This window comes from Gopherus evgoodei, unplaced genomic scaffold (genome assembly GCF_007399415.2).
Source record: "Gopherus evgoodei ecotype Sinaloan lineage unplaced genomic scaffold, rGopEvg1_v1.p scaffold_32_arrow_ctg1, whole genome shotgun sequence".
NCBI classification, from domain to species: Eukaryota; Metazoa; Chordata; order Testudines; family Testudinidae; genus Gopherus; species Gopherus evgoodei.
Genome location: NW_022059994.1, coordinates 5882650 through 5892450, shown reverse-complemented (window position 1 = coordinate 5892450; position 9801 = coordinate 5882650). Strand labels below are relative to the sequence as shown.

Sequence of the window (9801 nt, the reverse complement as noted above, 5' to 3'; positions counted from 1 at the left end):
TACTTTCTCTCTCAGGGAGAGTCTGGGAGGGGGAGAGGGAAGGAGGAGGGAAGGTGAATTTTCCTCTCTGTTTAAAGATTCAAGGAGTTTGAATTACAGTGATCTTCCAGGGTAACCCAGGGAGGGGAAGCCTGGGAGAGGCAACGGTGGGGGAAAGGGTTTTCTTTCCTTTTGCTAAGATCCAGAGGGTCTGGGTCTTGGGGGCCCCCAAGCAAGGTTTTGGGGGGACCAGAGTGTACCAGGCACTGTAATTCCTGGTTGGTGGCAGCGCTACAAGTTCTAAGATGGTAATTGAGCTTAGAGGAATTCATGCTGGTACCCCATCTTTTGGACACTAAGGTTCAGAGTGGGGAATTATACCATGACAGTTGCCTTCAGAAAAAATTCTTCATAAAGTTTCCCTTAAAAAGGAGAATATGGACAGAGCAATAACAGAGAAGATTTTTACTGTCAAAATAAATTCTGTAGTAAGGCCCTAATGGTCACTTCCTTGCCCTAAATCTCTTCATATGGCCCAGTGTCTCCCAGCCAGATTTCATTAGACTCCAACTCACAGGTTATAACCCAAAGAGTGGTAGATACCTGTTACCTTGGCAAGTGACAGTGGCTCATACACAGGCAGAGATGACAGTGTTTGTCCCCCCAAAATAAATCCCACTACTCTGGAGTCTGATAATGTGATCTGAATCTGCATGTTATTTTCTGAGAAATGGGTTAAAAAACCTTCACAGTGAAAACTATTTGATTGCATATGTCACTGGAAGCAACACAGATCCACCAGCCCTTTTTGTCACTTGGAATAGCTTTGCCAATCAGGACTTTGCAGAAGTTAGATGGAGGCTAAGAAGCCATCTGTGCCTCATGCAAAGCCCTTGTCACAAGATTTCAACATGTTTTCGTGCTGCAGTTGGTAAGAATCAGGCAGTGACTCTGGCTCCCACGATTCCAGCCACACGTTTTCCCTCTTCCTCTGTCACAGACCATCTGTATATACCCTGCTGACCTGTGAGAACATGGCTAGGAAGACAGTATTTAGAAATTATAGTATCCATCACAGAGGGCAAATATTAAGCAGAAATAAAGATGTCAAACAACTGTTCTGCAGAGTGGCCAGGCTGCACCATTGCAGGGACCGACAGCGTCAGGTGCTGCCACTCCACAGTCTGTCATGGTGCTTCCTCCAGGTGCTAACTCAGATCAAAAGGAGTTTCCAGCCTCCCAAGAGTAATGAGGCAATGCATACACAGGAAACACCTGTTTGGTGTGCAAAGTTCAGAATCAGCCCCTTTCTGAGAACAGTAAAAGGAAACTAAATTTGTCTCTTCCCTGCAGAAGCAGCTATGGCTTCTGCGAATCCAGCAAAAATGCTTCTAGGTGAACTGGCTTGTTCGGTGTGTCTAGATTATTTTAAAGATCCAGTGTGTCTAGATTGTGGGCACAATTTCTGCCATGCCTGCATCACTCAGTGCTGGGAGGCATTGAGTACAAACTTCCACTGTCCTGAGTGCAGAGAAACCTTTTCCCAGAGAAACTTCAAACCAAACAGACAGCTAAGGAATATTGTAGAAGCTTCCAGAAAACTTACACTGGAGTCAACAAAAGAACCAGAAGTTGAGAGAGTGTGTGAAAAACACAAGAGGGCTTCAGATGTCTTCTGCCAAGTGGAAGAAATGCCCATTTGTATGGTTTGCCATGTGTCCCAAGATCACAGAGAACACACTGTGGTTCCCATAGAGGAGACTGCTGAAGATTACAAGGTAAGAAATCACGGGACGGTGTAAAGTCTGGAATGGCCAGGAACGGTATTTTAATTTAAAAAATTATGGCAAAAAACAGTGGATACGGTTAGACACCCTTACAATTAATACTTTAGCAATGAGAACAGACTTATAACACACTGTTATTAACCTCTTCAAACCCAAAACCATTTTTAACACCAATAAGGACCCAGACAAGTCAGTTCTGATGTGACCTGAGGGGTGAAATTTATACCTATAGCCCAGTACAATTACAGTGGAACTGCTGCTGACCTGGGACACATATTCTGCTAGAAATGAAAAAACATCTTGTGTGCATGTGTTGTGCGCTTGTCATGAGTCAGTGCAGCCACAGGAATTGCTGGATTTTCCTGAAAAAGGCACATTAAGGGGAGAGGAAAAGTCTCCTAGTTGAATCGTGGCATATGAAAAAGTGTAGTTGGCTTCAATATTGTCACCTCTTAAAAATACCGATAACTTCTGGAAGATCCAGACTTACAGAGATTTCAGGGACCTGGCAGTACTGACACACAAACCCTTCCAGGGCACAGTGAAGGCCACACCACATAAGTCATTGTGACTGATTCCGCTTTTCTGTTTTTCATACATTATTTTTCATTTGTTGTGTATTTTTGGGAAGAGTCACTCTCACATGTGCAGCTGAGACATTAGAGTCTGTTATTTTTCACTGGTAATTTTTAGATAGGCCTAAATGTTTCTGCTCCAGAACTTTTGACAGTACGGATGGCGTTGTATGAACATGAGATCTCAAAGGATCTTTTCTCCTATTCCTATGGGGCACACTTGAGTCAGGTGTTTCATCTTGTCCCAAATAACGAACAATCACTTTGTCCACATTTCCGTCAAGAACTTCATATCCGTATCTGTGACACAAAACCTCATCTATATTCATCTGTCTTCCAAAATATCTCTTCCTTACCAGGGAATCCTCTGTTGGGGAAAGATGTCTTCCTCTGTGGACCCATTTGTATTGATCACACCTCCAGTCATCTTTTTTGTCCTTTGGCCCCTTATAACTGTATGCAAGCAGCTGCCCATTTTTTGGCTTAGAAGCTGGAAGAGTCGATATTTTGTCTTTCATAGGATTTCTTAAAATATCCAGTGCTTCTTGCAGTGAAAGTGGTCCCAATTTATACATATAAACTAAACTACACATACTGGAGAAAAAAAAAGATTAAACAATCTATTTATTGTATTTGTGCACCTGTGAACTTTAGGTTTTGTTAAATCTTCTGCGCAGATCAGATTAGAGTTACGGGTGAGACATACACCCACTGGACAATTGTTGAGACGCAACTGATGATAGAGTAGGATGATTGAAGTAGAATAATGTATTGTATTTAAGCAACACACACTACCAAGTCAGTGATTGGCAACAATGAGAGGGACCTAGGAGGTTAGTGGCCTATTCTGAGCCTACTTATGTGCAATGGTGAGCTGGAGCCTCTTCAGACTGGTTCCCGGGAACCAGTTGTTAAATTTAGAAGCCTTTTTAGAACCGGTTGTCCTGCGCAGGACATCTGGTTCTAAAAGGGCTTTTAAATTTAACAACCAGTAAAGCTCCAGCAGCTCTCCCCTTGTCCCCAGCCCCAGTTCACCGCCGCCTCCTCCCCTGAACGCTCCACCCCTCTCCTACTCCCCCTCCCCTGCTTCTCACCAATCACCTGTTCACGCGGGAAGACTGGGAGGGCTGAGAAGCAAGCAGAGGCTTCACACAGGTGAGCTGGGGTAGGGGGCACGGGGAGGGTTCCACGGAGGTGCAGCCCGGCCTGGCCTGGCCGAGCGGCTCCAGCCCAGCCCCAGCCCCAGCCCCAGCCGACCTGCTCCGGCCCTGGCCCAATGGCCCCAGCCCAGCGGCTCCGAGCCTGGCCGACCTGTCCACATGCACCACAGTGGGGCTGCTGGTAAACAGCACCAAATCCATATTGGTACCGGTGCAACGCATAGAGTTCATTGGTGCGATTCTGGACGTGACATCAGCCAGAGCCTCCCTCCCACCGGACAGATTTGAAACCTTGAGGGAGCTCATCGGGTTGGTTATGAGGTTTCTGTGATGACCTCCAGAGTGTGCCTCCAACTCCTGGGTCATATGTCGGCGTGCACGTATGTGGTTTGTCACACCAGACTCAGGATGCGGCCACTTCAGGTCCGGTTGGCCTCAACATTGTCCCAGTCCAGAGACAGGATGGACAAAGTCCTCACTGTGTCGAAACCTGTGCTAGCCTCCCTCTGCTGGTGGTACACCCCGGGGAACATGTTCCATGGGGTTCCGTTCAGAGGCCGGCTCCCGTCTGTGGAATTGGTGTCCGATGTGTTCGGACTTGGGGTGGGGATCCCATGTGGGAAACCTCCAGACACCAGGTCTGTGGTCCGTGCAGGAACTAGCCCTGCACATAAATGTCAAGGAGCTCAGGGCGGTCTGTCTAGCCTGCGTGGCCTTTCGCTCATGCCTAGCAGGCAGGGTGGAAGAGTTCTCATGGACAACATGGTCTCGATGTTCTACATCAACAGGCAAGGCTGGGCTCGCTCTTCAGCCCTGTGCCAGAAAGCCCTCAGGTTGTGAGATTTCTGTATAGCCCACAATATCGACTTGGAAGCCCATCACTTACCAGGCGTCCAAAACTCTTGGGCAGATCTGCTGAGCCGGGACCTCTCCTCTCAGCACGAATGGTCGCTGCACCTGGAGGTGGTGCACAGGATTTTCCAAACACGGGGCACTCCCCAAGTGGATGTTTGCAACCCGGCAGAACTGCCGGTGTCCCCTTTTCTGCTCCAAGGGAGGGCTGGGCATGGGCGTGATCTCCAAAGCCTTTCTTCTTTCTTGGTCTGGTCAGCTTTTGTATGCCTTCCCCCGATTCTGCTGAGCAGCAAGGTCTTGGAGAAGATTAAGATAGACAGGGCTCACATCCTCCTGATCGCCCCAGCGTGGCCCAGACAGCATTTGTACGGGACTCTCACGAGCTTGGCAGTCACCCCCTTGTGGCAGGTGCCAGCCCACCCGGACCTTCTTGCCCAGGACCAGGGCTGCTTCCTCCACCCCAACTTAGCAGCCCTCCACCTCACGGCATGGTTGCTCAATGGTTAGGCCAAGAGGAGAGGCCTTGCTTAGAAGGAGTCCAGTGAGTCCTCCTGGAAAGCAGGAGGCCCTCCACGTGTCTGGCCTATCAGGCAAAGTGGTCTCAGTTTTCCCAGTGGGCTGCTGATAGGGGCATCTTGCCAGTGGCTGCTCCAATCCAACTTATATTGGAATAGCTCCTTCATCTCAGAGCCCAGGGCCTCACGCCCTCATCCATCAAGGTGCATCTGGCAGCCATATCGGCCTTTCACCCGCCAGTACAGGGCCACACAATATTCCCTCATGCCATGAGTGGTCGATTCCTTAAGGGCTTGTATCGCCTCTTTCCTTATGTTAGACCCCCTGGTCCCTCCGTGGGACCTAAACTTGGTTCTGGCCAGGCTAACAGGACATCCATTTGAGCTGCTTGCTACATGCTCCTGGTCCCACCTCTCATGGAAAGTAGCCTTTCTTGTGGCAATCATGTCTGCTAGAAGGGTCTTGGAGCTCCGGGCCCTGATCTCCGAAACTCCGTACACGGTATTCCATAAGGATAAGGTCCAGTTCTGCCCACACCCTTTGTTCCTCCCTAAGGTCGTCATATGGACCAGGACATTTTCCTGCCGGTGCTTTGTCCCAAGCCTCATGTGTCCAATGAGGAGCACTGCCTCCACATGCTGGATGTAAGATGGGCTTTGGCCTTTTACCTGGAACATACAAGACCCAGACACTCACAGACACTATGTCTCCAGAGCCCAGGGATCCAGAAGGAGAAACAGCTTGATGCTGGATCTCAGCTTGCAGAGTTTCCTGCTTGCTGCTGCCCCCTTCCTTCCCTCAGGGCATGCTGGCAACTGCAACAGCTGCTGGGAACACTCCAGTTCCCTCCCACTGGCATTGTCTTTTATTTGCGAGCTGGGCTCTGCCAAGTCCAGCAGCCCCTAGTGGCAGCCAACATCTCTGTAGCCCATTTCTGTGGGGAAAAACAGAAATTCTGCGTGCCCAATATTAATTTCTGCAAAATTCTGCATTGCGCAGTGGCGCAGAATTCCCCCAGGAGTACAATGTGTTATGTGTCTGTTCTCATTACTAAAATATTGTTCTTAACTGTCTGTACAAGTACCTGTTGGTTTTTGCAACAATTTTATTGACTAAAATCTTGTGCTGGGCCTTTCTGGCTCGTTCCAGCTTTAAAACCATCTCTATATTTCTAGGCATGCACACTGCAGTGCTGCCTCCCTCTAGGCATCCAAACACCTATTTCCCACCTAAGCCCTAGAGCGATTCAGTCTGGAGGAAGACAGGCATTTGGCTGCCGAAGTAGAGTGTGGGACCCAACCTGGTAGGTGGCCTCTGAACAGACCTGCCAGATCAGGCCCCACATAAGCTAATACACACAGAGGCAGCCCTCCCTGCTGACTTTTAGCCCTGGGGTTAGGGTACTCATCTGTGAAGTAGGAGACATTGGTTCAAGTCCCTTTTCTATCTGATGAGAAGAGATTCAAACAGGGATCTGCCACCTCTTGGGTGAGTGCCCTAAGCATGGGCTATTGTGATGTGGGGCTCCCTCCCTTTCCCCTGTAGAAGCTGTTCCACTGGGGATAAAGAGTCATTTGGGCCAAAGAGAGAGAAACCACAAACATGAGAATGACTGTATAGCCATGTGGTTAGAGCACTCATCCATTTTATTATGTATTTGATATTCTTGCAAACATAAATAAATGGGAGGAAAATCCTCCAAAAACAACCAAAACTACCCCAGTTTTTCTTTTGTCAGGACCAAATTCGGAGCCGTTTGGAGATTTTGAAGAAAGAGAGAGAAGAGATTCTGTCATTTAAACTGAGTGAGGAAAATAATAGCCATGAACTGCTGGTAGGTGCCGTTATTACTCAGAAGCAAATGTGCACAGGGATATTATCAACACACAGCTTAGTCTGAGTATCGTAAGAGGAACAGTGAGTAACACGCTCTCATCTGTGAAACGTGATCACTTCTTTCTTCTCATTGTAAAGAAAAACTTCTGCTTTAATTGAGAGTCAGCAGGAAAATGCTTCATTTAAGGAAGAGTTTTAATCACCCAAATATTTTCACTGATAATTTGAGTGTAATTTGTTTACTAAACAGTAGTTTCTCCTTTAGTCTTTCAACTAAAGCTGGTTGAAAATTTTCAACCAAAAAGATCTTCCTGCAGATAAAAGGGGTTTAGTAGAAAACAATTTTTTTCATGGGAATAAGTCACTTGCAACAAATTTTTCATTTTTTTGACAGGAAATTTCAGAATTAAACAAACATTTTTGTGTCATTTCAAACTGAAATTTTCATTTTGCTTTTTTTATCTCTTTCTTTCTCTTTTTCATCCTTTTTTCTACTGAGTGCACTAAAACGAATAATTTCCAGGGGTTTTTTTCCCTTCGTTTTTTCTTTTTCTTTTTGCCACTTTTTCAAAAGTGGGAGATCTTTTGAAGAGGTACAGAGAGGAAGTACTAAAAAGAAAAATGGGAGGAAATCAACATTATTTTGTTCCATTTTGGGAAAAGAGAGAAAGAAAAATGTGACATTTTTCAAAAGTTATTTTAAAATATTTTTCAAACAAATCAAAAGAAACTCCATTTTGAAAACTGAGAAATGGAAACAACTTTGAAATTCAATTATTTTTGCAAATTTCCCCACCCTCCATTTTTTGTCCAGCTGTACTTTCAACAGAGATAACCACAGCTGGACAATCGGTGCAGCTGCTATAGGAATCTGTTGCCCCAGAGGAGGAGGTTCACTTAGTGCAGGGCCGGCTCCAGTTCTCTAAACACCAGTTAGGACTCAAAAATCTATTGGAAAATCTTCCGTCTACTGAGCATAGAGTATGTTCTCCATAAAATGTCAGAAGATAAATTCTGTGGGATTGCAATGACATGCTGCCTCGTGCATAAAATGTCCCATGACTCTCTCCGTACTCTTGTCCTTGACCTGTGCTTTTCCTGTTCGTATCTCGTCATTTCAGAAAGAGCTAGAAACTGAGAAGCAGAAGATTGTGTCTGAATTTCAGCAATTGAGCCAGTTTTTGAAGGAACAAGAGCGACTCCTGCTGGCCCAGTTGGAAGAGCTGAATAAGGAAATTGAAAAGAGGAGGGATGAATATGTTGCCAAATTATCTGAGGAACTATCCTCTTTCAGTTCCCTGATCAGTGAGATGGAGGAGAAGTGCCAACTGCCAGCGAGTGAATTCCTGCAGGTGAGACAGTGTTAGAAACACCCCAGAAGCTTTCACAGTTGAAGAAAGTCTCCTAACTCTTCACTTTTGGAGTGTAGGAGTGAATGGTCAGAACATACAGTGTTGCTAAAATATACATTATATTTCCTTAAGGGTTTGATCCAATGCCCAGTAAAGTCAATGGAAATATACTTCCTGAGTACAACGAGCATTGGATTGATCACTAAATGAAAAGAAATTCTTCTTTTGAATTCTAGTGGGAGAAGACTCCTCCAAAAATGGCAGACTCCAAACTCTGTTCTCTCCGTCTCCTAATGCAAGAACAAAGGGACATTCAATAAAATCAGAAGGTTACAAAGTCAAAACTGATGCAATGAATGCTTTTTCACACATCACGTAATTAGACTGTGGAACTCATTGCCAACGGATGTTGTTGAGACCAAGCATTTAGCAAAACTCAAAAAGTGATTGAATTTTTATATGGATAACAAGAATATGCAGAATGATTTTAAGCCCCATGCTTCATTGCTTCAACCAGTTGCTAACTGTTAGAGAGAAGGATGAGAATGTGGGAAGTAGATCATCCTACACCTTCCTCTGAAGCATCTGGCACTGTTCACCTTTGGAGAAGAATACTGATTAGATGGACCTCCGGTCTGAGCCAATCTGGCATTTCCTGTGTTCCAAATACTAACTCCAAAAGATTAAAGATGGAACCAGTCTTTAATTATGGAAATAGCTAAGACTGAAGCTAAGATTCCATTTAAAGCCTGATTTTGCCACTTTTCCTACATATCACAAAAAGGGAAAATACAGGCCTTAAAATTGGTACATGAGGTCTGAGACTATGATGATTTTTCTGCCAGAACTGAAGTTAGTTAGGGAAGCTATTTGTTACTTATGGTAGCCTGAACGTGTAAGTAGTCGTTAGAATTCCAAGAGCCTTCTAATGATTTTATTTTTCAACAAAATGCCTCTAACTAGCAAAAAAAAGAATAAAAGGTGAGAAATAAAATGTAGCATGCTGGACTTCTCTAGCTAATATTTAGGGTCAAATTATCTGTTGCAACCAGTATCTGCTGTGTGCAGCATTCTTCACTCCTTACATTTCCTGCATTGAACCTGGGGTGTAGGATAGTGATTGGCCCTGTGTTACTCTATACCCCAAACCCATTGTTCTCACGCAGCCCCAGCTTCCTGTGGATGTCAGCTAGTCCCCAGGACAGGCCTTCATAATATTTGTGGGAGAGTGAAGGGAGAGTTTGCAGCATGGGGGCAGCACAGGATGGGGGCATCCCTCCCTCTGGACCCACTGGAGTCTGCAGGAGGGGATCTTCCCCACACCTGTGAGTGTTAGGAAGTTCCTTGTTCAACACATCGCAAGACTGAGCCCTCTGATTCCATGTGCCGGGTGGTCTTCCAAATGTCATTCCACAGAGAGCCTGTGTGCCTCCTTATACAAACTTCCTGGGCCCAGCTCCTGCAGTCAGAGCCCTTATCCAAAAGAGCAAAGGCAGCACATTTAATGCTTTTGTTTGCATTAATAAATAACAAATAATTTTCTCTTTGAACCTCAAACTGTGAAGACAAAGTGAGTCCCCTCCAGAGCAGGAGGGATCCTTAGTGTGAGAGATGGGACTGAATTTCCTTTTATCTCTCCTCTCTAGGACATCAAAGGCACCTTGAGCAGGTAGGTGGCTCCTTCTCACTCTCCCTTTCATTTCCCAATGCAGAGAGGTGATTTTAAACATGAGACATTGCT

At 45.7% G+C, this 9801-nt stretch overlaps 1 protein-coding gene across 1 annotated transcript in view; it reads left to right on the top strand.

Moving 5' to 3' along the window:
• Nucleotides 1-1340: 1340 nt before the first annotated feature.
• The window catches only part of LOC115640701, a 54688-nt gene continuing 46227 nt past the window's right edge, over nt 1341-9801 (top strand). The window contains exons 1-4 of the mRNA XM_030543576.1: nt 1341-1757; nt 6611-6706; nt 7830-8060; nt 9707-9729. Coding sequence (XP_030399436.1) covers nt 1341-1757; nt 6611-6706; nt 7830-8060; nt 9707-9729 — 767 coding nt within the window. The remainder of the gene's footprint in view (nt 1758-6610; nt 6707-7829; nt 8061-9706; nt 9730-9801) is intronic.